The sequence below is a fragment of the Pezoporus wallicus genome, unplaced genomic scaffold (genome assembly GCF_028554395.1).
Source record: "Pezoporus wallicus isolate ANWC-B61680 ecotype Strahan unplaced genomic scaffold, APGP_CSIRO_Pwel_v1 contig_4309, whole genome shotgun sequence".
Classification (NCBI taxonomy): domain Eukaryota; kingdom Metazoa; phylum Chordata; class Aves; order Psittaciformes; family Psittacidae; genus Pezoporus; species Pezoporus wallicus.
This window is the reverse complement of record NW_026638191.1, coordinates 3,124,290-3,151,944: the sequence shown is the minus strand read 5'-3', so window position 1 is coordinate 3,151,944 and position 27,655 is coordinate 3,124,290. Positions and strand designations below refer to the sequence as shown.

At 46.5% G+C, this 27,655-nt stretch overlaps 1 protein-coding gene across 5 annotated transcripts in view; it reads right to left on the bottom strand.

Moving 5' to 3' along the window:
* The window catches only part of NRG2 (neuregulin 2), a 152,183-nt gene that overhangs the window by 28,078 nt on the left and 96,450 nt on the right, over positions 1-27,655 (bottom strand). For 4 of the 5 annotated variants that reach the window (XM_057409887.1, XM_057409886.1, XM_057409888.1 and 1 more), the window contains exons 3-5: positions 18,375-18,493; positions 14,177-14,242; positions 4,639-4,759 (exon numbers count right to left, since the gene is read on the bottom strand). In XM_057409887.1, coding sequence (XP_057265870.1) covers positions 4,639-4,759; positions 14,177-14,242; positions 18,375-18,493 — 306 coding nt within the window. The remainder of the gene's footprint in view (positions 1-4,638; positions 4,760-14,176; positions 14,243-18,374; positions 18,494-27,655) is intronic. The other variant, XM_057409889.1, reaches the window with a different exon arrangement.

The window sequence follows — 27,655 nt, the reverse complement described above, 5'->3', positions numbered from 1 at the left end:
TGGCATAGCTCCTGGCATTACAGGGGAGCTGAGCAAGCTGTGCTGCAGGGAGGACAGGATCAGCCTGTTTACCCCTTTGAATGGTGCTCTGGACAGCACAGGCAGCCTGGCAATGTGGCTAACTCTTCTGAATAATCTTTCCTATCTCCTGGGAAAACCTTCAGGAAACAACATACATGGAGGAGGCTCCTAGGAGGTGAACATGTAGTTTTGTAAACTGGTGATTTGCATACATCAACTGGTTTAAAAATTATTTGATCTTTTCTCCTTCACTTTGTTTTGCTTTTTATTCTCTCCTTGACTTTCACTTTTTGTCTGAGATCCTCCAGGCCCCTGACCTCACTCTCTGATGTAATGCAGTGCTGTCAGCTCAAACCCAGACAGTGTTTATCTGTCAGCATTTGTAAATCCTTCAACCTGGCTCTTGCAAGCACAACTAGTCCAACACAAAGAGGGGATGCTGCTCTGTAAAGCTCTAAGTCTTCTGATTCCATGCAATTTAGGAAGATCCTGGCCCATGGTACCAGCCACTTTGATTACATCCACCACACAAATGAGTCATGAAGCACATTTAAGTGGGCAGAAAGGACTGTGCAGTGATGAGACTTGGCTTTGCTTCTTTGTTTGCTTGAGAAGACCCAACTGTAGATAACATGTGCCAAGACCTAACTGGAAAAAGGAGTAATTATGCATGGCACTCAGGAATAAAAGATTAGAGAGACCTCAAACTGCTCTAGGTTGTGCCAAAACCCTAATGGGCTGCAAGACCAAGGCAGACCCAAGATCAGAGGCTGCTTGCCATCCCAAGCAGCACGTTGAGGTAGACACAACAAACCAGCCACTGTTCTCCTGCACCCCAGACCAGCTGAAGACCTCGAGACATGTTTGTGAGCATCCCTTCTGCAGACACTGGAACTTGTTCTACTCAGACTCACCACTTCCCCACAGTTATGGTGAGAAACCAGGTCAGCTCGTAAGGTCTCTCTGAGCAAAACAGTGTGGAGAAGGATCGAGAAATTCTTCCTGTCAACAAGAGCCTAGGGCTTTTTAATTTACTGTTGAGTCAATTCTGTATGTGTGTAGCTCAGTCGTTTCCGGGCTTTACGCTGACAATTTGCAGGACATCTGAGGCAAATCACACTTCTCCCATCTACCTTCCAGCTGGTCTGTTTGCAGAGTCAGGATAACAGCACAGATTGTATCATGTTCAGGTTTCCTTTGACACTAGCATGTGTAGAATTCACTTCAAATTAAGGACAAAATTATGGAAAAACAATCTAAAAAAGACAATTTCTGGAAGAGCTGGAAGTCTGTTTGGGCTTTCCCCTGGGAAGAAAACATTCAAAGTCCAGCTGAAGAGTATTGAAAGAGGATGAAGAAAGTGGCTTCACAGGCAAACAGTTTGTTCCCCAGAACTTAAAAGACCAGGAAGAACATGTTTCTGTGAAGCCTGTTAAAAAAAGAGGCCACATGCCAATTCAGGGGATATCTGTAATAGATCAAGCATGAGCCATTTCAGGAGAAGAAATCATTGGAGAACCTAGCTGCTCATTTTGCTCTGGAGTGCCAGCTTAAAATCTACAGGAAGGATCTTCTATGTTTGTGGGCAGCTGCAAACCATGAAATCCAGCCCAGGAAAGTGATACAGGATGGTGACAGGTAGGAAAGAACACTCTAAAAGTTTCTGATAGCCACTATTGGAAAGCCTGGTAATATGAATGGGTGCCCAGGTGCTAGAACAAACTAAGCACCCAGTGAAGGAGGACTACAAGCTGGCACTTGGTGCCAGAAGACAGCACCCCAGGCCCTATTGTCTCTAATCAGAACAGCAAAGTGGGAACACTGCAGGGACATATGCGTTGTTCCTGGTTCTAGATGCTCATGTGGCTCTTGTTTGACCTCTGAGACATTTGAAGATGTTGTGTGCAGAAGAACCTATTGATCTCCATGCTCATGTCTCAGAGACATGGTGTGGCTGGAGCACCAAGGCTAGCTCCCGCTTTACAGAGGTCAGAAATGCAGGTCAAAGCCTGCCTCTTTGCCTCCTCTAGTTTCTCCTCTGAATCTGTACCATTGTACCTTTCACAAACCACAACAGCAGATCTTGTCTTGCTGCAACAAAGCAACTGTGAAACATTCCAGCATTCTGCTAGTTTTCAGGCAGACAAATGCAAAGTCTGTTTATTCATTGTCAGCCTTCCCCAAGAATCATCTCTGTTCTGTTACTGGAAAAGCCAATTTATGAGAAATACTATGTCAAGTTCAAACTTCTGCATTCCTTAATAACTATTATCTTCTAGAGCCCAGAAACTCTAAAATTCACCACTTCAGAAGCCAGGATTTCTTATCTTCAGTCTATGATTTGATGATAAAAACACTCAAGGAGACTGAGCATCCAGAGATCTCCTCAAGCAGTAAGATCAGAAGTTACTGTACTGTGTGAAAGGCATTTGGGTCCCCTGAGTTCCTGTTAAGACAGAACTGTCTTTTCTGGCAGATGAGTAGTGACAGTGCAGACCTTCAAAGCACCTCGTTTTGGTTAACACTTTGCTGCCCTTACACACACACATTCAATTATCATCAGATTTTAGCAATTGGTACTTTGGGACTTATCAGAAAGGAAGTAATTTCATCATCTGCAAGTAAGGAATTAAGGCTTTCAAATTATATGACATAATTAGGTCTGGATTGTAGGGCGTATAAAATCTTAATGGAATCCATCACTGATCTTCCCCTCTGTTCATCAGCTGTTGTAGCAGCCTGGTTTGAAGGTAGACTGTTTCGTTGCAAGGCTGGAATTACATTGGCTAAAACAGCCTGTCTGCCGAAGACACTTGATAATTACCATATGTATTCTCTGTTAAGAAAAATGGAGCTTTACCATCATAGCTGAGGAGTTCAGGTAACTTTTGCTGTAATTAGAAATTGGCCCAATTTGAAAAGTCTTGATTTGGATTCAAGTTCTTCTCAGAAGAAATAGTCTTGAGATATATGCTTTTGGCATCACCGCATTGCTTAAGAGGTAGAGATACTGATTCATACATTCCTCTGGTCTTCAAGGGTTGGCCCTCCCCAGCATGGAAGGACTGGAACTGCTGGGGATTCCCAAGGCTACAGCTACACCAGAATAATGGATGTGACTGATTCACCATACGGAGCTTCCTCATGTTTCCTATTGGGAACCCTGGCAAGATGAACTTACAGTGCCATCAAGAAGCCAATGGCAGAGACAGCTACCCTGAAACACAAGTCTGTGGTGTGCAAAGGCTGCTCTTGCAGCTCTTCACACACATGGGAAACGTGGAGGACCACAGCATGTGATTTCTGTCCTACCTGGCTCTTTTCATGTGTGAAGGGGCAAGCCTGGCAGAACTGGAAGATGCTGTTCATCCTATGTCCTTCCCACCACAGCTGATCCTGCATTGGAAAGTAAGAGCACAGGAGCTCAGCAGAATGCATTTCCACATGGCCTTTCCTACTGCTCCCTGCCAAAACAAGAGCTGGGAGAAGGGAAGAGCTGTGCTAAGCATAACCCAGCTCACAACCCTTCCAAAAGGAGTGATGGTTCTCTTCAGATGTGTCCTTCAAGGCCTGAGGAGCTGAGGTGTCTGGTGAGCACCACACCACACAGCACCAGTGGTACTATCTTGACATACGTACAATTTACAGATGTAAATACCTTTGGCTGTGCATCTCCATGGAGAGGTCTTTGGGCCATGCAGGGAGAAAACAGTCAGCTCTGGGCTTCTCCAAGCTGGCACAGTGATCCTGGATCCCCAGGTGAGCTCAGGAGCTGACTGCATCTGCTCAGCACACACAGGGCACCATCTCATGCTCAGTCCACAGGAGCCCAGCAGCAGGTACAGATATGCTTTAGTTACCTACATTTCCAGCATGGACAATCAGACTGCACTTGTCGTTCACAGTCCCCATTAGGCTTACAGGGTGAGCTGTGAAATGCTATTAAGCTTGCTGGCTGTGATAGGTTTGAACCAGAGGTGAAAATGTCTCACATCCCATTCCACATCTCTCAGATTATGCAGCCCCACTTCAAACTCCCCAAGAAATTCCATTTTAAGGATAACTTGGTATGTGTCCCTGGTTGGGTTTTGGGTTTTCATGTTTGTTTGTTTTTCAGGTTTTAACATTTGAAAGGGAGAAATAACCCACAGTGGCACAGTGTGGTGAACAGCTATGTGCTAAACCCACTTCTGGGCCCATGAAGCACAGACAGCAGGGGTCAGAGGCAGGTCTCAGCAAGGAACCCCTCCAGCCATGGAGGATGGAGGTGGCTATGCCCTGGGAAAAGCCCTCCCGCATGGATGGGAGGATGTGTCAGCTTTGACCTAGCTCAGGGAAAGCAAAGGGGACCTGACCTTCCCTGAAGCTGCAGAGGAGAAAGGGAAGAAAGGGAGAGGAAACAGCTGGGACAAACACATTCTTGGAGAAAAAGTCAGGAAAAGTGAACAGTAGCACACACACAAAAAGGAGCTATGACCCCTCCTCCCCACTTCTGATCTCCCTTTCTGAACCTGTACAGCTCAAACTGCCACTGTCAGAGGAATTCCAGAGCAGTTGCAGTCTCCTCTCCCCCAGTGAAGTAATTCCCATATTGACACAAGAACTACACTCACTTACTTGCAAGACAGCTGATTAATCCCCTCGATGTAGTAGCATACCCCACCATTGACACAATAGGACTTGGCTGTTTCGTTGCATTTTCTAGCATGCCCGGACCAGGACGAGAGAGTTGTGGTTACTGCAGGGACAAAAATAAACACACAAAAAGGATATATTGTTATTTCCTTTGTTGGGCAATTCTGTTTTCTTAGACAATGTTCAATTAGTTCATTTGCCAAAGTGAAAACCCCAGAGATACAAACCTTAGCCTATGCTTTTAGACCAACCTTCACCTCTCCAGGTCCTGGAGCTGCAACTTGACCTTTCCTTTCCCACTGCAGTGGCCAACTGGGTGAGGAATTGAGGACATGCCTTCCTCTAAGCAGCCAGCATGTCAGGACAAGATCATCCTTTTGGCAAGCTGTAGTTACAAGCTCCCCTTTCCCATCTCTTCTTGCCCTCCCCTTACCCATACATGCAACCCTGCACCAGCAGGCTCACAGAATCACAGTGGCATGCTGCTGAAGCCTGATTTGTGCCATGATACTGGACCAAGATCCAGAGATATGGCAGGGAATAGTTCATTTCTCCACATCTCTGGGAGGAAATAAGTTTTCGGAGCCAGAAGCAAGTGCCTTCATTGTCACCAAAACAGGTCCAGCTCAAGCAAGATCAGCTCCATCTCTCCCCCCCTGCATCTGAGCATTTCTTTATCATGCCCCAGTGGGGCTGCCTCAACAGATCAAGCAGAAGTTCAGCAGTAGAAGTCAGTCAGCCCCAGTCTGTGCTAAGAGGGAGGCAGCCAGCAGGTTTCCTGGGGATACAGAGGCTTTTCCAAATCCAGCTTGCTTTCTGGAGAAAAGCTTTCCAGCCATGTAAGCTACAAACAAAGCTGACAGGACTCTGCAGAATTTCACTGCAATTCCTATCTGAACGATTCAGACAAATTTACAGCCCAGAACATAGAGTCTGCATGGGAAAACAAAGGCTTCTAGACAGGCAAAACCTTTTGTTAAAGCAACTGATAAAGGCTACAAAAGCAGACCAGCTTTGGGGAATGCAGAACCATCTTCACACAACTGAAAGAAGGGCTGGGCATTCAAAAGCATCTGCTTTTTCCAACTGAATACTTGATCTCGTTAAAGATAGTCCTTCTTCCTGGACTACCCACCTTGCTTATATCCTAACACAGTTACATCTCCAGCTGTGTGGTTGCTACCCACTTTCCCGTGCCTTTTATACTGCACTCAAGGTTTCTAAGGAGATACCCTCCTGCACCCTGTTTTCCAAAGCATGAACAAACCTCATGGAGAGGCTGGTGCCTTCAGACCAGTCGCTGCAGACTGAACACCTCATTGTCTCAGGAAGAAGGCTGGAGCTCACACCACCAGGGCCATGGTCTCTGTCCTCACACTTCAAGCTCCATCCCAGCACCTGCACTCACCGGTAAAAGAGGGCTCCCAGCACCCTGTGAAGCCTCTCACATTTGGGTGATGCTTGGCACATAGCAACCAAACAAGGGCGTTCTGTCTCTCTTACTTTTAGTAAGACTCCATGGGGCCCATTCCTCTCTGAATGAGGAGTTTGCTCACCAGGCTGTGCACAGCAGGGGTAGCCCACGCTGCTACCTGCACACAGCTCAAGACAGAGCCAAGCTTACTGTTCATTTTGCTTGAACCAATGCATTGCCCAACCCCATTGTCTTCTGTCCCCACAGGGAAGTCAACGCCTTCCACTGTCTGACAGAGACAGAGTTGTGCACCAAACAGAGCTATTTCTATGCTTTGCCTTGAATAACCATTGCCTCTGGGGTTGTCTTTTCACAGCTATCCAGGGCAGAACAAGTTGTCCCAAAGTGCTCTGCAAAGAAGATAGGGCAAATACTTCAGTAAAGACTGAAAATGCACATGGCCCTGGGACAGCAAATAGCTGCTTCCCTCCTAGGGCATGCCAGTCTGCTGGGAGCCGAATGTGCAGAGCAGGGTACACATACTGGAGTGTATCTGGGTTTTAGAACAGATCCTGATTTGGCCAAGCCACCAAAGAAGGCCTTGCAAAAACTCCTCAAGTATGAAAACTTCCAAACTTTAGTAAGGAAATTCAGTGCTCAGTTCCAGATAAGATTAATGGGAACTAGAACCCAAAGCCATCGTAATGGCTTTGTAACAGGGACAGGGACACAGGAGACAGACACTGTCCCTTTGAAGGGTCCCTGAGCGCTGCTGGGCCAGCACTCAGCATAGGAGCTGTGAAAGTTTTGCTTTGGAGTGCATGCTTTTGGTGATGTACCTTATAACTGCACAACGAACAGGTCTCTGCTACAGCTGCAAGTGTGCCATCAGATCAGGGAGCACTGAAGCTTCATGAACAAAAGCACTGGTGCAAACTGAAAGATACACTGATGGAGAACAAGCACAGCCTGCAGGAAGCCGTCACCCCTGCAACCATCAAATGTACTGGTTGCTAGCAAGCAAAACAATGCATCTGGCAAAGTCTCACATCATAAATCCTACAGGAAAGGATTCTGGAGCAAGCCTTCCCACAGTAAGGGGGAAGCAGAAAAGGAGAAATAAAAACAGGCCAGAAACCTGCCCATAAAAAGCACCTCAGATAAAAAGGTACCATTTCCACCAGAAAAGGTGGACAGTAAGATGCAGTGCTGTGTGATGTTGTGATACCAGAGTGGATTACAGTGCTGACCAGCTAGAGATTGCATGGGATTTTCATCTCATATGAACAATTCTGTTCCTTTTAAACAAATACAAAAGAATCTAACATGACTGAGGCTTGGAACATGCATGTTGTGTACTGCTAGAAAGAGAGCTGTCAACAGAGTTATGCCTGTTGTAAAAATACATGGTTCATCAGTTCTCCTAGCAGCATCTTATTGTCATGTTTTAAATCCTGTTTTCTTCAAGTATTGTGCCTTTTCTCCCAAAGAAGCACAAAGTGTTTTAAAACTGAGTCACAGATTCATATTACCATGGTCCATTTGTTAGCGGCAGAGATGTAGCAAAGGCCACAAAAAGAGGCAGTCAGCCCAGCTCCCTCCTGAGAAGAGAGTGTCATGAAATACAGGCCTTCATAAGACTATAAGCTGTGCAGTACTGGTCAAAAGAAAGCCCTGTCTTGACTCTGACAGTGGAAAATAGGCAATGCTTAAGGAAGAAGATAAGCACAAGCATGCAATGATCATTTTCTTCTGGACATCTAGGATGAGCTGCTCAGAGACAACCTAAGTCAGCCACAGTGTCTTGACATTTAATAGCCTTTGATGGGTTTCTCTTCCGTGAACATGTGTAGTTACTGTTTGAACAAATCTTGTAACATCCACACTATTTGTGACAAGAGCTCCAGTGTTACGCACACAGTGTGCAAAGACACATCTCCAGCTATTGATTTTAAACCTGCCTTTTCCTGGATCTTATATTAGAAAAAATAGTCATCATCCCCTCTCATTTCCCCTGAGCTGTCAGTGGCCTTACAGGCACAGCCAGCACCTCCTTCCCTATCTGGAAAGTCCCAGGGCTGAGAACAAAGCAGAAGGGAGTAAGGAGGTGAGGATGGGGAAAAGAGGGCTGTCTCTTGATGGATGTGATTGAGAACAACCTGAAGCCACATTTTGTTGCTGCTGTTCCAGACAGTGAGCATAGTGCAGCATAAACACAAGAGAGATTCAAAGCACTGCAGTCATTCAGAGCATCTATTTTCTATCCCACACCAAGGTTATTTGGGATTAACATCAATGACAGGGCAAGAGAGGAGAGCCACAGACACTGACATTGCCGTGCGGACTTCCCTTCATACAAGCCATCTGCGCAGAAAGGCCATTAATGATGGTGCACGGATCCTTTCACAGTTCCTACCATGCACGTCATTTAACTTTTACAGGCAGCTCACCAGCCCGCTCTCAGAGATCTGGTGAAATACTCACCCTGCAGAGTTACTTAATGCAGCTTGGACTATAAATTACAGTTGGTTTTTCACAAACTACAGCTACTGTCGAGGAGAGCAAGGAGACCGCAACAGGTTCGCTGCTCCTTTGCGTTATAACTAATTTTGACTGGGGGGGGTGTTCATAGAGTACAGACATTTCATTCTCTCAATATTTAGACATTCAGTTAGACAGATGAACTCAGCTGGTTGGAGACTGTATACAGATTGCCTGCTCTGTATATGCCTCATGTACTTACTGATAAAACACAGAATTGCTGAGGTTCCTCTCCACCGAGTTCATCCAACAGCTTGTCAGAAGAACATGGATGAGAAGGTGTCTGGCCAAGCTATTCCTTAGCTGTAGCACTGTAATCCTGGCGTGAGCCACACTAAATCCATGATTTACACTGATTAATGCATGGAGGAGCTGTTGATCCTAACCATTCTCCCTATGGCAGGTTTCTGTATGTCTGGCATGACACCCTCTTCTCTTAATAAACCTGAGCAGAGAGGCTAAATGCTGACTGCTCTCTGCACACAGAATCAGAAGGGTCTGTGCAGACTGGGGCTCACCTGGCAACAGTCTGGGGACCTTGGAGCTCGTAAAACTTCTGCTCCTGTGTGTTTATTCATTTGGAAACAACCCAGTATTTACCCCTGCATTTTACTGAAATAGATCCTGCTGGAATTATGTTCCCAGTTCCCGTGGGGACCATGAGGATCAATAGCTGGAGATTTGAAGTTCATCCCAAAATAGAAATGCCAGACTGCAGGACACTCATTTCAAGAACATCAGATAGTGCTGATCAAAACAACACAGGCAGCACTGCCCACATCTCCCATCTGCACTGTTCAGGTGTTCCACTGAGAAGGGAGTTTAAAGGTTTCCAAGTGCCAAGGGACTGCTTGCTTCCATAGGACAGGAAGTTACTGCAGGGACAAAGTCCTGTGTTATTATAAAGCTTCTAGTTGCTCTTCCAGGCTGATCTCTCCAGCACTTCCTATGCTTTTCTCTACCACAAGGGTCCCAGAATGCGTTAGTGCTGCAGCATCTTATTTTGACCAGTCCCCATCACCAAATGTAGTAGCAGCAACATGATACTTCAATGAAGGATTTTGTGCAACCACCTAAAAAGCCTTTTGCAGGTGGGACAGTTGAAGCCAAGGAAGTGAAGCAACATGCCAGAATCGCAAGATGGATTCATACAGAGCAGATCTGATACACAGCCTCCTACTCTGAATGCTGGGTTTACAGCCTCAGTTCTTCCAGGGGACATCAGCTTCCATCCTACACTTCATTCCATACTACCCATATTTGCCTTAGAGTCACAGCACCCTGTCTTTAGAGTAGTGGAACTGATGGTTACTTAAAAAACACACGGTGCGGGACCTGACAGCAGACAGGCAAAACACAGCTCTCCCTGCAGCCTGACAGCGAGACGTCCAGCACGTACACCTCAGGGTCCCATGCCTGCCTGCATGCAGGTGCCACTCCATTATCAACCACACCTCCAGCCATGGGGTTTGAACCGTCTGAGCACAGACCACACCAGGACTTATTTTTAGTCTAATATTGAAAACTGGTCTGTCCACATGGCCCTCGGTGGACTGACTTCCATCTGTTCTATCTGTGCTTGGAGGTAGCTGGACAACCTTCAACTCCAAAACAGCACCATGCTCATGTCTGTAGCATTGTTGGCTCCAGCACAGTGGCTTCTGACTAAGAGAGACCAGAGAATGACATTCAGGTCTGCCATGGTTACTCAGAAAAGGTCATACCAGACTGCACTTGAGATACAGTTTGGAGGAACTGACTGAACCTGAAGTACATGTCACATCTTACTGTGCTGTATGCTGAAGCTTCAACTAGATGTGACTTACAAACCACATCACAGTAAAGACATCATTGAGCCATTGCGCTCATGTGAGTCCACCAAGCCTATCTCACCTGGGAGAAAGACAGTAAGGAAAACATTTCCAACCCAGCCATGTTAAGAATTGGGGAAGGTATTAAATGGGAGAGAACCTGAATAAGTCTAAACCGATAAGTCTACAGATTTAGTCCACCAATTTTATCACCAAGATGACAGCTATGAAACCTGTGGATCCAAATTGGTGTGTGGAGAGTTAGACATAACTGGAGAAAGAAGTGCTGTTTCACCTACTTTCCCTTGAGGACCTATAAAGGGACTTCAGGGAGGGCTTGTGATCCCCAGCAGTTGAAATAAAGCTCCCCAAAATCAATCTGAAGAGACCAGCTTTCATTTATCCTCACATTATCCCCCAATCCTCATGTTCCCAGCAAAGCTCAGCACTGCCTCTTCTCCTCTTTCTTTCTCCCTTTTTCATCTCTCATCTGATCCAAAACCTCTCTCTACTGCAGAGCATCTGTAGCCTGGCCAGCAATGTCACCTTACATGACACTGGTAAAGGCACTCAACCAGATTAGCTAGATAGCTACCCAGACAAAGGGCATGAGCAGGGTAAGCAGCTGCAATGATCCACATGTTGGTTTAGAGCATCTGCTCATCACTGGTGGATTCTCTTCTATCCTGAGAGTATCCAAACCCTGCTTTCTCCACCCAGCCAGTAATAACTTCTTACCCTCAAGACTTCAGCTGTTTCTTAAAATCAAGGAAATAAACTAGAGGGGAACTCAACAGCAGAAAACACGCAAAAGAGATTACCTGACCTTTTAAAAGATTTCAATCAGTATCTTTAAATACCATTTAAAAAGGAAACTTTTATAAGATTTAGTATCTTTGTCCTGCATATACCTGCTATCTCAGATTGCTCCCAACTTTCTTCCATTTTTGCCTCCAACAAAATGTTTCTAAACTTTGACACTAATTCCTATTCCTTTTACCAAGCAGGTCTGTAGCCACAGACCCCCAAACCTCGTTTAGCTGCTCCAAGCTGCACACTGACAGGATCACTTTACCATTTTGAGCTCTCTGCATGTTGAAATGAGTATAAAGGATGTTTCTTTCTGCATTAGGATGCATGATCAAGTTACCCCATTCCTGCAAGTCCCTGCCTGTGAGCTGAGCTGCTGACCACCCAACTGCGCAATCTTAGCCCTTGACAAACACAAGACAGCATGTCTTATTTAACAGTTTTTCACTATGGATGGAGCTACTGCAACTATGTCATGCTTACTGGGCTCAACAGGAAGACTTGATAAGAATAGTAGGCATTTCTTCTCTTTTGGGCCCCAGTGCTTTCTGAAGAAAGCATTTCTAGGGCTGCTCTGGTCTGTCAATGCTCAAACCAATATATACTCAGAGGAAGGTGTAAGACTGTGGTACACGGCATCATGGAAAGACTTTCCCAGAGACCAGAGTCCCTTTCTGAATCTGGCCCTCAGATTGAGGAAGGCAGGGGTGACTCAGAACATAGCAGGATTTGCTAGTAGCTACACTCAGGGGTGGTAAGAAAGGCTTAACAATGCTCCAAAGGTGAAATATTTGACATCACACTCTTTTTCCCAAGGCAAGGGTGGCAGGGAAGCTCAAACCACTGAGGAAGGAACTGGGACATTTGGGAAAAAGACTAGTTAAAAGCATATACACCGGGAGCAACACAGCTACAGGGGGTGAGGCACGTGGGGCTGCATGGAGTGATGGGCTTCTATCTCCTTGCCCATAGGGGCTGTCTGGGCCATGGCGAGAACACAGTGAGCTTCTTGGGGTGTAGAGTCTAACACCCTTGCCAAGCCTACCTGCTAAGATGCTTGCCTCACACCACAGGCCAAACAGAAGTGACCAGTGCCATGACCAAGCTGTCTATGTAAGGCAGTCTCTCCTTTACCAGGGAACTACAGGTACCACCAACTTCGCATGGTGCTTTCTCAACGTGGTGTTTAAAATCCAGTGGATCATTTACAGGCTTTCAGTGAAACAATGAGGGGCTGGACAACCTACAGATGCCAGACAAGCTTTTGGATACAGATATTTAAAAGATACGCAAGAATTCGACAAGAATGAGGTATTTGTCAGCTTTCCAAAGCATCACACCTCACAATATCTTCATTACCTTCCCATATGTTATACAGATGTGCAATTCTATGATAGATCATCAGTAACCATAAAAATCAGAAGGACTATGTGTTATTTAGGTAACAATTGAAAGAGATCATGAAAAAGGAATGTGAGGGAAAAAGTCAATTACAGCTTTAACTCTGGAGACTTTACCATCTCTTCACATCATTAAGGAAAAAAACCCACAGTCAAGGATGATGTTCCTCCAGAGGAAAGAAGTGTTTCAAAAGGAGAAACTTCTGTGCAAGCCACACGGTATTTTGCCAGTTTCCTTTCTATTGTTGAAATTTGGCTTCTATTAAAAATAGCATATATCTAATGTGATGCAAGTCAGCAGCATGGATCTATGCTGGTGAACACAATGGAAAAATCCTGGGGAAGGATGGTATGGTCATTGTATTAATGGTGTTGTGTCTCAGCTTGATGTCCCCAGTGCAGTGGAAGGCTAAACGCAACGCAAGAGCACAACACAAGTACAGTTTTCTAATCAGAACCTTTTAAAGGATACTTGGCCAGTCCCTGCTGTGGCTGCAATCACATTTCCTTTAAAATCATCAACGATCGAGCTTTCCAAGGAGGAAACATCCCCATGAACTCTGCAAAGCGGAATCAACAGAGAGGCAGAGCCAGCTGTGCTGCCAGGGCAGGTTGTGAGCAGCTGGAATGTTAACAGCGCAGACCACAAATAACTGCCTAGTCCTCAGCCCTCTGGGTGCCTGCTCATTTAGAGGGGACCCTGCTGGGCTCTTCAGTGTTCCCCAGTACAGAGACACTGTCACACACAGGAATAGTGCCTCCACTAGGAAGAGCCAAGCCAGTGGCCAGGCTCCTGCCTTCTAGACCTGCCCTTGTAGACATGCTTTGATTTGTATTTTTGTGTGCCCATTTTCTACCCCATTCATGAATAGGAGGGAATGCTAAAAAGCACTTCCACCACATTAAATCAAATTAAATGCTTGGGGTAATCTGTTCTTACTTTCTGGACACTCTAGGAAAAATGTGATGGCAGAACACAGATGTATTTCTGCAATTTTCTTCTGACTTATGCTTAGAACTCTTATGTACTTTTTCTTGTATTTCCTATAGCCTCCTTTGGTTTTCTCACCTATCCTCAAAAAAAAAAAAAAAAAACCCAAAACAAACAACAAACCCAACCCTAAAAACAAGCCAACAAAAATTCCTGCTAAATAAAAGCACACCTTACAAGCATCAATAAGTCATAGAATAGTTAGGGTTGGAAAGGACCTTAAGATCACCTAGTTCCAACCCCCTGCCATGGGCAGGGACTGTATTGCAAGAGCTGTGAACACTTAAAAACCCGCTGTAATTTTAAGTAGCATGTTCATATTCCCATTGCAATAGTTATCAGCCTCTCCCTCCCTAGTATAGACACCAGCAATATAAATCATATTCTTTGAAAGATCCAGGGAAAGATCAGTGGCTTTGGCAGAAATCAAAGGGAAGTGGTGATTAAAGAAGATTCCAGGAGGCAATAAAGCATTTATGCAAAATGTGTCATAAAACCAAAACAAGTAAGGGGAAAGGAGCTATATTGGGGGAGCGGGGGGAGAGGTACTTACACTCTTCTTCCATAACAACTATTTTAGTTTCTGAGGCTGGTAAGACTTGTGGTGCTTTCGTTGTTCCTGGGGAAATTAAGGTAAGAAAGTAGTGAACAAAATATCTATTTTGAGCAGTGAAGGGTGGGCTTAGCTACTGCAGGGGGGAAGGACAAGAGGAGGTGCTGCTGGGTGGCACAGGCTGGCATGGCTGTCAATGTGTTAGTAGTGGTTAGAAGATGCTCAGATGGGTGACTGGGTATCAGAGGCAGGTAAAGGAGTGCCCCTGCATGGGATGGCACAGGGCACGTCAGTCCCCTTGCTGTAGAGGGCTTCATGCCATTAGGATCTCTGTCATGAGAAAAGGGCTCAGGATTCACCTGGCAGGTGATGAGCAATACTGTGGGGAGGTTTTCTTAGCCCTGGTGGCTGTGAGAGTGTAAAGATGGGATCACAGAACATGACAGTGAGAAAAATGTGGAGTTAAAGAAAAGGTGAGACCATCTGAAGAGCCTCCATCCCACATACAGGTGCAGTTCTACAGCACAAAGTAATGCTTGTGTAAGAGATGGAGGTACATGAAACAGATGAAGGCCATGGCCCCGGGCAGTATGGGAGCCAAGCACATCCAGCAATTTCCTCTTTATAAACCAGGATACTGGTCCACAGTCACAAGCTCTACTCAAGCCTCCTGGCAGCAACAGCTCCTTCTGGATCAAAGTCCCTCACCACCTCTAGATTCACAAAGGAGAAAGCACCAGGAGCCTACACTGTGCGGGCAGCTCCCTGTCAGAGGTAGGCACTGAGACCACCGTGGAAAGGTAAAAGCAGAGAGAACTTTTTAGACAAGTTTGATTTTTCCTGCAGCGTTAAACAAAAAGTGGAGGGGGGAGATGTCAGTTCAGGAGGAGTCTTGAAGTTTTCTGAGGAAAAGAGCCTGAAACAGGCACATTCCAGCTGTGTCCTCATGCCCACGTGATAATGTTCAAATACTCAATGAAGAGAGCTGTGAAATCGGACATTTTTCTAAGAAAGCATCTAATTTACCTCAAAGTAATGAAAATCTGAAAATAGCACCAAAGCACAATATGTTTTGGCTAAGCCCAGAAGCATTTCCTCAGAAATTGACACCCTCCCAAAGCTTTTCAAGGCAAGAGCATTTATCTCTGAGCAAGGCATTTTGTGGAAAAACCAGAATTGCAGAGCAGACATGAGGTGATGGGTTTGGCTGATGGACGTTTTCTAAGTGACAAGGGGTCGCTGCACTGCAGCCACTCTCTTTCTACAGAAAATCTCTCTTCAGTGTGGGGGTTTTGGTGATTCACAACAGATCCACATGGCTGAAACAGTGCTCTTTAGAAACTGGTGTAAACTGGAAAGTGGCAGTAGAATAGAGCAAAGGGTACTTTGCAACAGCAAAGCTGCCTCGGGCTGAGAAACTTTTGCCAGCAGACTGCTTCTCAGATCTTTGTACCCATGTGCCTGAAGGTACCATGTGTGAGCCTCCTCTCTGCCAGCCAGGACTCAAGTGGGCTCAGGAGCCTCTGTACCCCTGGAGGGCAATGGCATGCTGGTTTGAGGACTCCTCCCTCCTCCATGATGCTCATTTCAAGCCGCAGGACACCTCTTGCAATGGCACCTCTCTACAGAGGCACCCAGAGATGTCCACAGACCTCATTTCTCTATATCACAAGATACAGTATTAGCTCAGGACCTCTTCCCAGTCCTAGATTCACATGCCTGTATCACAGCAACATTACAGGTCCTCCAGCAGGACTGCTAAATGTCAGATCAGAAGGTGTGCTTCCCGCAGACGGTCCCAAAGCATCGGTACCAGCCAGCCTGCCCGGGACAGGCGAATGCACCAAGTTCCAAAGGAAAGGCCAGCACTTAAGAAGCAGAATATTAAGCAGCAGAACATGAAAACCAGCAATAGCTGGAGTGAGCTTCTGGGAAGGGCTCCAAGGGCAGGCCAGCTCACACATCTGTTCTGATCAATTGTTATAAACTGCTAGAACTTCACAGAGCACTCTGTTGAGAATTAGCCACAACAGGATCAGCGCTAAGGGGCCTGGAGAAGAATGCAGGCAGGGACAGAAGACAGGGCACATGTGGATTCAGGGACAAGCAGATGCTCTGAGGAGTTTTCTACTGAAAGGTATCACAGAAGAAGGGAGCTTGCAGAAGTGAGGGAAGCTATCAAAGTCCCAGGAAGGTCCAGCCGAAAGGAAAGAGGGAGACTCCAGAACAGCAAGTGCTGGGCACAGGTGAAGGCTGCTTGGTTCTGGCTAGCTCAAGGGAGAAGAGAAAAAAGAGTGCAAAGGGGGTGACAGAGCTGCAAAAGCCTACAGTGAACAGCATCACCTTGTTTACAAGGGACTATAACTAGCAGTTACCTGCTGTCCTGCCAGGTGACCTGCAAGCAGCAGCAGCAAGGGGTGCATGCAGTTGAGAGTGCCAAGTCAAAGGCAGATTTGCAAGGAGCTTAGAAAATGGATTAATCAAGGCACTGCCCCAGCAGGGCACAGCAGGCAATTGACTGGATCTGCAGCACCTTGCAGCCTGCAGCTCCCAGGAGGAAAAGGTATAGGACAGATCTCTGTGTGTCTTTGGTGACTTTTCAGGTCAACATGTTTCTGGGCAACTCAGGCATGTCCTCATACTCCCTGTGACCGAGTGAAAGCAGCTGCCTATCATAGAATCATACAATACCAGGTTGGAAGGGACCTCAAAGAGAATTTGACCTTGTCAGATAGCATGCCTTCCTGCAGAGGATGAGTTCAATCCTGTCAAATACTGCCATTACCATCCCTGGCAGTGTTCAAGGCCAGGCTGCACAGGGCTTGGAGCAACCTGCTCTAGTGGAAGGTGTCCCTGCCCATAGCAGGGTGCTGGAAAAAGATGACCTTAAGGTCCATTCCAACCCAAACCAGTCTATGATTCTATGTGGGAAGGGGCTGTTTGAAGCTGTAGTGGCCTGAGGTGCAATCCCTGGTGCCATAAATAGCTTGCAGGATGGGAGTCTTGCAGCAGACACTGCTCAGTCACACTCCTCCTCTCGTGAAAGGGGATTGCTAGTGCCTGGAAAGAGGAGGCGTGGAGGAGGCAGATGTGGGTCTAATGGCTGGCACATGCTGCCTGAGCATGTTGCACATGGAAATTAGATTTGCACATGTAGCCCCCAGTCAAAACAGGAGCAGTTTACATGGTGGTGGAACAGCCAGAGTGCAAGTCAGAAAAGAAGGAAGTTCCACTGCCTCAGCTAGCTTATTCTGGACACCTTTCCTACCATGGTTCAATAGAAACACAGCAGACCAGCTGTGCTAACTTCGTAGACATGAAGCATGAAGGCATGGAGGTCTGAGCACGGATGGCCTTTCTGCAGGCTTTGCAAGCACTGGGTTTTTACAGGCAAAGTAACCAAGGGGGAGGCTATATGACATTGCAGCTTCACAGAATAGAAGATTCAGGACTTCAAACACTGCTGAGACAGAGGTTAATAGAGAAAATAATGCCAGAAAGCAGCAGGAAAAAGGTACCTTCCTTTTCATACTGATGCTAGTAAGACCACAACAGAGAAACTGGATCACACCGAGAAGGGCTGCAGAACACAGAGCCCAGACTCCCACAGTGGCCCATTGTGAATGGCAGAAGGAAGAGTTTAGGAACACAGTCATCCCTTCCCTAGTTGCACCCTCCTGGCTTCTGGCAACCACTGTAGAGACTTTCTGAGCTGGAGGGCGCAACCAAACCATCATGTTAAGCAATATAATTATTATAACCATGATAATAATAAAACCACCTAACCTCAGACTCCATCCGCTGAGCTCTAAGAGATGGAGCACACATTCTAGGATGAAAACCAGAAGCAACTTCACTCATCACAAAGCTATGGTTTAATTACTTGTCTTCTGGCGAGTTTTGCTGCTCAGAAATTCTTTTAGAAAAAGAAAACATTGAGCCCACCAGCTTTCTTTCCTCTGTACCCCCTTAAAAAAAATACATAGACTGTAAGTTTATTTAAAATGTAAATTAACCACATTGCCACTGACAGATAACAAAGATAAACATTTATGCTAAGCTGCATTTTTCTTATCTCCCAAGACTGTTTTACTCAATATCCTAAAAGCATGAAACACAATAAAAGACAGATCATGTGCAGAACCTCCCACTTTCTGCGTGAATGGCAGACAAGACATTTGCTGGCTTCTTCACTTACCACTTTTCACATTCAGGCTGCCTTTTGCGGTGTCTTTCCCTAAAACGTTCTCCGCTTCACAGCTGTATTCCCCAGCATCTTCCAGCTTCACCTTGTTGAACTGCAGTCTGGAAATCTTTCTGTTGAAAAGTACAGCAGATATTTCTTACTAGATTGCTAACCACCCTCATGAACTGATAACCATTCCTGGCCCGGGTACACTGCCTTGGACATCACCCCTTCTTGAGACAATGGCCTGCCTGACCTCACGCGCTGAATAGGCACCCAAGCCTGGTCAGAATTCAAATGAGACCCTTCCCAGGAATCACAGCCACCCTTATTTCCTAAATTAACATCTCCCTTTGAGCCCACTGCTCTTAGCATGTTGCCATGGTTTGGTCTGAGACCTGCTCCCACCTCTTGCTAGGGGTTGAGCCCACCAGCATCCCAGCAGACAGACTTTCTTATGCTGGAGAAAAGCCATTTTATTGATGGACAGCAGGATCTTCCTGCGAGATGGAGAAGTGGAGATGTGTGTTCTGCGCCTTCCTCAGCCAGGAGGCTGAGCAGTCCAGTGCTTCAGTGACTGCACTGAGTGCCACACACTCAAACACAAACACCCACAGTGTCTGGGGGGCACTCATCCTTTCCCAGCCTGCAAATCGAACCCTGTGGTTTCACCCAGACAGCTAGCATGTAGCTTCATCCAGGCCTATTAATAGGGGAAGTACTTTGTATCCCCCAATTACACACACTCCAATGTACTACAGATATGTGGGGCTGAACTGCACACAATCATTAAACCAGTCAGAAGCACCTAGAAGGAGCAGAAGATGATGTATGGAATGATGCCTGTGTCAGCTAACAACCTGTGCTACGCGCTACATAGGACAGGGAGCAGCTCAGCAACAGAGCTCTTAGGTGCTATGGAGAAGACGAGCATCACCCACCTATGGCAGACGTCTCATTCTCTGGGATGCCTCTCTCACTAATAGCCAAAACCTTTTGTTGCCTACTTTAATAAAGATCTACAGGAGTCTTCAACACACACTGAGTAACACTCATGAGCCAGCAGTGGGACTCCCGCATTAGGCCCTCTGTTTTACTACATCTCCTTTCATGTTAGCCAGCTTATCAAAAAACACCCTGTGGTCTCTTCTCATGAGAACATCTCTCTGCTTTCTACCCAAAGCTTTTATCTCAGGTCTGTCATACAGTCACTTTATTTAGAGACTTGGAAACACTGCCAGGTGTAGAAAGAGGTCCCAGTGGCCTATGGCTCTGACATGTGGAAAATAATCATTAGCTTTGGAATGTTTACAATGCTAACGTGTCATCTGAGAAGGACTTTTCTTTGGGCTGTGCACATCATCATCCATAGGAAGTCCTTCACAGAAACAGTCATCTTTTTAACACCCTGACATCCTCTTCTCATGGGAGGCACAGTGCAAGGACTCAGCATGAACATCTCACTAGTTATATTAGTAAATTAAATGCACTTGGAGACAGCTTGGTAGAGCTCCCAGGATATGGGCTCTGCCCTGTTTTACAGGATGCGGTCAAGTGCTCAGTTGCACAAGTTTAGGCCCCATGTGGTGCAATTTTTAAATGAATGTTGACAGTATGCAAAGATCTCTAAATCCCTAGGTCTCCCCTAAGCCACTGTGCCAAGCCAGTTATGTGGACCAACATGTTCCAACATAGCAGCCTGAAGAAGCAGAGTGGTGCAAAGCCGCCTTGGCTCTGTGCTGTGTGCTCCTCTGTATTTTCTCAAGTCTCTTAGAGCAACCTGTGACAGTCCTGGGCACCGTGGTCCTCACTGCTGTGGTGCCTTAGGAGTCAAGCAGCAATAGACAGTGAAGCATTTATAGGCCTCCAGGGCCTGTTGCTGCCTGGTGGCAGTTGGGTTGTGCATAGAATCACAGAATGGTTTGGGTTAGAAGGGACCTTACGATCATGTAGTTCCAGCCCCCTGCCACGGGCAGGGATACCTCACACTAGACCATGTTGCCCAAGGCTTTGTCCAGCCTGACCTTGAACACTGCCAGGGATGGAGCATTTACCACTTATTGGGCAACCTGTGCCCCCTTAAAAATAAACCACAACAGAAAAACTCAACAGTATTTAAGGCCCTCACATAAACTTCCCAGGTAAAGTACCTCAAATTCATCTGCCTCTGAGCTAAAGCTTTCCCATGCATCTTGCTGGGAAGATACAATGGGTGCCCAATGAAGGGGTTGCCTCTGTTGGGCTGTAGTGCAACTCTGACAACACTGTCCCTAGCACACCCAGCCATTGGCTGTCTCAACCCTCCCTGACAGACTACACCATCTGTTTCATAAACTACCCCTACGACAGGCTGGTAGCTATTGCTGCAATGCAGAGCAGAAAAGCAGGCAGCACGTGTTGAAAGCAGCTTGGAAGAGCTCTAACTCCAAGTCCTGTAGAACACACCACCCTCGCACACCATGCTGAGGCTATCTGCCGGAGCAGAGCTGAAAGCATTAACCAACACACTGCCTTCAGCTGCCGGAGGACAGATACCCTAATGATAACTGGCTGTGTTGCAATCTCAGTTGCACAGCATGTTTCACCAGGTGTAGGAACTGGAAAAATCCACTACAGCATTAGAATATCACCTACGTACATGATCTTCTACAGATAAAGGGGTTTAAGCCCCAAAGATAGAAATCAGGAAGTTATTAGTAACACAAAAGGGTAATGAAAGGGGGCACACCTGGCAGATTTCTCTCTAAGAACAGGATGGGAGGCATTTGGTCTTTTACCTGGAACTGGAGAGGTATGTGAGCAGAATAAAAAGCAACGTTGGCATTTATAGCTTATCAGATTCAAGGTGAAACCAAAGAGGATTAATTTGGTTTAATGCACAAGACTGTTGTACTATCAAAAGTGCTTATTTTTATTATTCAGCACAGTTTGAAGTTCTCCTGGATTGCAAGATCCCCTTGAAAAATTCAAGGTCTTTTTCTTGCTTTTCATACTCCAGACCAATGGCGTAGCTACTCTTGGCCTTCACTATATAATATAATGCTATATAATGTAAAGTAACAGACTTGGAGGGGAGAGATGAAGAGTGCAGATGAAGATTAGTTTTAATATTGAGGGTGGCCATAGTAAAGACAATTTCCCTATCCAGGCAGCACTGAAATAGCCAGAGATAACTTGTTTCACAGCATTAGTCATGTGCCTTTTAATTCACATGGATAATGCCTGTGCATTGAAGAACTGAACCGAAGGATGTAAAAGAGACTAGACCTTGGTCTGTGTGCGGCAAAGATGACCACTTTGTTTCTGTTATATTCTACTATCTCCAAGGGCTACTGAAATACCTCAAAACTGGCTAGGGAATGGTCATTTTTCAAGTCTGCATCCTTCCTCCTGCTGCCCCCAGGCAGGTACTTTGTTCACTTGAGGTCTGAGGAGTGGTTTTACAGCAATACCAAGTAGCAGCATACAAGGAATTAAGCTGTGCACAGGAGTTTTGCATCAAGTCTCCTGCTACCCTTGTGGGCAGCGTGTCTCTTGGGGACACCAGCCCCTGGGAAAGCCCCAGACTGCTGGTTCACAAGAGTGCCTTGCTGCTAGAGGATGCCATTCTTCTGGAGGAAGGCTCTACCCCAGGCTGTTTGTTCAGTGAAAGGGCCAGGGTCACTGACAGATCCCATCATTTCACTGCAGTGCAACTCTGTTGACATTTCTTTACTCCAGGGGAAAATCTGCCTCATTGTCTTTTCTGACCCTCAGCACATATGACTTAGCCACGCACTAATTATCTCCTGTAGTGCCAGTGGAGGAATAAGCCATGGGGAATATGTTGTCTGCAAGCTCTGGCGGATAGCATTCATGAGGAGACCTTCAGCCTGGCCAGAAGAAGATCCCCACCAAACACCTTTCTGGCCATGAGAAAAGTCCCCCCAGAGGGCAGTTTGGAGGGATGAGTAAATCACCCTTTGCAGTGTCAATACCAGACCACAATGGGAAGCAGGGAGATTAGCCCTTGGCTGGGACCTACACAGAGACCCTGGTAAATTCTGGCCTGGAAGGGTGGCCTCATCTGCTGTAATTTAGACATCTCAGAGTCAGACATCTAATCGTGAGGCTGGGCCTCCGGTATAGTCAGAGGAAAAGAAAACAGGCACTTCATCTCAGCCAAGGAGAAACTGTTCACGACAGAAGTCATATTCTCACCTCCACTTTGGTCAAGCTTGAATCATTTTTGTCCCCTTACCTACTGCCAAGTGAAAATGCGACTGTCTTCCCAGGTCATCTCCTCACAAAGCCATTCGTTTCTGAGCAAGAATGCAGCTGCCAAAAGCTGCTACCAAGACACCTACATTTTGCTGTGAACTCGGCACTCCCTGTGTGAGTTCAGCCTCTTCTGCATCATTCAGGACACAAATAGCTCTAGGATTACTACTGTTATAGTATTTTATTAGTCTTCTAAAAATAGGGTAGCTAACATGTAAGTAGTGAAGTCGAGGAACTGGCCGATGAAGAGAATTTGAAGACTACACTGTATATAGCCCCTAAATTGTCAATGAAGAACACTGCACATAGTAAACACACCCAAGATCCTAGGAAAAGGAAATTCCCAAACATGACCCTTGCAAAGGACACACTGAATACACTGCTGTGGTTATCTATTAACTCCATTCCCCTCTGTTTGCACAGAGCTGGTAGCAGGAAGCACACCAATATTGCAGAGAACAGAAAGGCCAGTAATTGCTGTAATGTCTACTGCTCACATTCCTGCCAAAGATTTAATTGGAGCCTATGTGCTGTCCTGGCACTTTTCACGGTGGTGCATTTGCCCTGAGAGAGCAGATTAATGATTGCAAAGAAGATTCAGAATATCTAATTCTTCAGCTTAAAGTAAGAAGAGGTGTCCAGCAACCATCAAATCTGAGGCAGCCCCACCGGCTGGAGCTGGGCTATCAGAGCCCTGGCCTCTGAGAAAACATTAATCTTCCTCAGCACGCAGGGGGATAAAATCAGGTAGAAGGGATCACTGCAACACAAAGCAGAGTGGGGATGGCTGTGGCAAAGCACCTCTGTCTGGCAGGATGGAAGTGGCAACCAGGAGCATCCTCTGCCCTGCACAGACAGATGGAAACCACCCCAATGTCTTCCTGCCCTTCAGAGGCAGTTACACAGAGCTGGCAGCACAACAGAGCCAGGCAAGCCAAGGGTGCCTTGGAGGGCTTGAGGAAAACAAGTGGCTCTATGCTGGCTGCTAGGCACTCTAGGGCATGATCTGGCTAGCTCAGGATTAGCTACAGAAACAGCAAATGGGAAAGGGGAAAAGAAATTGCCTCAAACAAAGCAATCACATAAAAGGGGTAAGGACAGGAAGACTCAGACTTTGCAGCTCTGCCACCATCCCTTCTGCCGGGGGAGAAGTCCTCCTTCCTCCCCTCACACCATCATCTGCCCCACTCAGACTTTGAGCTGCAGGAACTGTGGGAGAACTGTAGGACACAGTTAAAGTCCTTGCAGGTGCCCAGGACAGGACCATCCCCAGTCCATATGGACAGAGGTTCCATCCCCAGATCCCCTCTGCCTTCTGTCTCCTACCCTTGTCCCCCAACATTAAAGTGCTGTTCTAACCTGAAAAGCAGATTTGCCCCTTCTCTGCTCAGCAGTGCTGTTGTCTCTCTGTGCCCAGGCTTGGGACAGGCTGATTTTAAACTGAAGACTCGACCAGTCCTCACTCTGTAGAGCTGACACTGACACTGGTCTCAGAGTGAGAGCTGGAGTCCCTTCTGGGTCATGCAATGTCAACAGAAGGGAACAAGATCAATAAGTACACTCCAAAGAGCAGGGTCACTTGTGCAACCCCTCTCCATCCTGAAATTCAACCTGGGGCCACATTGCTGAGCTGCCACAGATGTTCCTGCAATGGGAAGAGGCGTAGGGCAAGAGAGGCAGCGTAATGCAACCACACACAAGTCCCTGGAGCGGACTTTGTGGCCGCTCTGTTGAGAGGCAAACCTGTGTGTGCTGCTGCTCTTTGTGCTAGGCCAGCCTGCAGCAGCTGCCAGGGTGTGAAATCAATACCTACGTAAAAGCTGAATTCTGGGTTAAGGCTGATGCACAGGTCAAATGTCAGCACAGGATCCCTTGTGTTACTTGTCATAGAACCATAGAATCACAGCACAGTTTGGGTTAGAAGGGACCTTAAAGCTCATCCAGTTCCAACCCACTGCCACGGGCACAGACACCTTTCACTAGAGCAGGTTGCATATCAGTCTTCATCTGTGATATGCTCCCAAACCTAGGATTCTAGGGGAACCTGGAAAATTCATGCTTATAGATACATAACGTGCTGTGTCGCAGGTGAGCTGCCTGCAACCTCAGCCCTCCAGCCCTCCTTCCCCATGGCAAAACATTTTAACTCACGCTGGATGAATGGGATTTCAGGTCATGTCTCAATGAGTGCTTCAACCTATCTATGACATTCTGCAGCCACAGTGGGCTAAGGTCTGTAGGGAGAAATTTTATCCTCCCCCGCTGTTTTTTTTAGCAGCCAACATCACTGGAAAAACCACACAACACTGCAGGCACATAAAACTCCTTCCACCTCTCACTCTGCACACACCATCAGTTGAAGCAACCCGGCATCTGACCGTAACTTGTTAGCCACTGTAACTGAGACAAGTTTCATTAAATACCCATTCCCTGAATCTCCTAGGAGCTCCAACTTGCAAGGCTTGTGGATTGTTCTAGCTCAAGACCCAACTGCTTCTCCTTTCAGTTCTCAAATTCCCTGGTTCAGTCCCAGGTGCATTGGCCAAGATGACGTCCATCATCTCCTTTAAAACAACAGACAGGCAAACAAAGGAGATGCTCTCCTTCACACCCCCCTCCAACAAAGTGCCTTCAGCAGCTAAAACCAAATCCCAAGTATCGGAGACTTATAATGACATCGTGAGAGTTAGCAAGGCAGAAGCTCCCCTGGTGATTATAACAACACCGGTGCTTGAGAAGAGTCTTAGCTTCGAGGCATCTGGAATTGCTCTTGCAAGATCCATTGTCAAATGAGCTTTTTCCTTTGTTTAAAAATGTCAGCCTGAAGACCCCTGCCAGAGTGGTGGTATAGCCTGCTTGGGTTCACTCTGGCTCCCACAAGGCTTCAACAGCTCTCTTTGCCCCTCCTTGTCTCCAGGCTCAATTAGGAAATCATTTATCTCTATTGGCACTCTCTTTCCCCTGCTGCTTTGGCATTATGATCTCTTTTTTTTTGCCTTCATTCCAGAGCAGTGAGCTGTACAGGGAAGACCACAGCCCCATTCATTGTGGGTGGGGAATAATCTACAGCAGGGAGCATTACAAGGAAGACCCCAGCAATGAATCTGCCCCAGCTAGGAATGCCTGAGGGACTACTGTACAGAAACAGGAGAGGAGGGTATCCCTTGGCTCCACTTACAGGCTAACAATAGGGATTCCTGGTGATACTGAAAGTAGGACACTACTCCCATGGGATGTCATATGGTCAGCCTGTCCCAAACTGAACTGCCACAGCCCTCTCCAATCTAATGATGCGCCTACTTCATCACCACAGCAATCTCCCTTGCTAAAAGAGCACACAAAGAGAAGAGGCTGTAAGGACAGCCACAGTGAGGAGACTACCAGGCTCCTGAACCCCCTCTGACTCCAGCTGGGAATCTACATGTCTCAGGGCTGAGCCCTGAGCACAGCCTGAACTGAGTCAGGTTCTCTACACCTCCACAAGCAGAAACTCTCCTGGCTTTCTCCACAGTTGGCATTTGACCATTTGCCAGACATCCAGAGAGTCAGAACCCAGCCTCAGTCCCATCTCAGATGCACTCAGCAGAGAATGGCATCGCTTTGGCAGCTCAGAGGGAGAGCCACTCACTGTGCTGTACTTCCACTACTGCAGGCAGTTCTTTCTGGGTAATTCCTCTAGGTTCCCCATCAACTGTGTTTTATTTAAATGGAGCCAGAGATAAAATTCCAGCCAATAATTTCTTCTACCTTAAAGAGAAGTTTCCATTTTGTGCAAGCTAGGCTTGCCCCTGCCTGTTACTAATTACAGATGGAACATGCAGTTCAGAAAGGAGGAATCAGGATTGTTCCCCTCCCTTCAGCAAATATCCATCAGAAAAAAAAACCTGACTCCTTTGGCTGATGGTACCAAACTTTTTGCCAGTAAGTTTAAAACACAAGAGGGAAGAGGATTGATGGAGAAGCTGAAGAGCTGAACTGCAGTTAACTGCTCCTCTCCTCCTTACAAACACATACTGCCCTTACTTTAACAGAGATCTACTCTAGTGGGACCAGATGAAAACTTGATCACAAAGAACAGTCTTCAGTCACAGTTGGTAGTTAGAAATCTCAAGGCTCTTTAAACACACAGAGAGGAAAGACAGGCACAGAGCAGGAATGAGTCACAGAGGGCAACCCTATTCTTGCCTTCCACCCTAATCCTCTGCATGTTGTTGAAGGACCTCAGAGTTGCAGACAAATGGCCTGACAATCTGCTTGGGATTCACTGGACCAAGAGAAACAGTATGGAAAACACCTCCCCATCCTGGCAGGGCTCGTTTGCCTGGCTCCAGCAGACAACTAGTGATCCTGCACACCTGGCCAGATGCTGTGGAGCTTTTTGTGTACTTTCTCTATGGAAGTCCCTCCCCAGTGCTCTATTTCCAGCCCTCTGGAAACCCCACTCTGCTCCGAACTGAAAGGGTGAGTAGGGATTATCTGGAGACCAGTGTTATCTCTAAGTGGAGCCAGATGTATAAACCCCATTATTCTTTAATTAATCATCATAGAGTAGGACTTCCCTTCCGAGTTTTACAGTTTAGGATACTTACCCTTCCCTGGAGCCTCCTCCTAACAACATGCTGGAAATAATTATGCACACCCATATCCCATATCCAGTTTTGGGTCCCACTGCTAAACTCAGATACTTAATGGAGATATGCAAAACCATGAGGGCTCCCTCGATACTCATGCTGCTTGCACAGAGCAATTTTTAGTGTTCACTGCATGGTATCAAGACCAAAAAGAGACAGGTCCAATACCAGTAAGGACTCTGCCCTCTTAAGAGTTTTCAAGCACTGAGACCTAGCAAACTCCATGGAGAGAAGAGCCTGAAAGCCAAGGATGCCAGACTCGGTGCGCACAGACCCATCCAGATCTGCTTAGAGTGTTCCTTTACTGCTGACTATTCAACAAGGGGCAAATGGTCAACACGGGGTTGACCTTTTTCACCATTCTGACATCAGAGCTGTCCCAGATCAACAACTGCTTGAGTC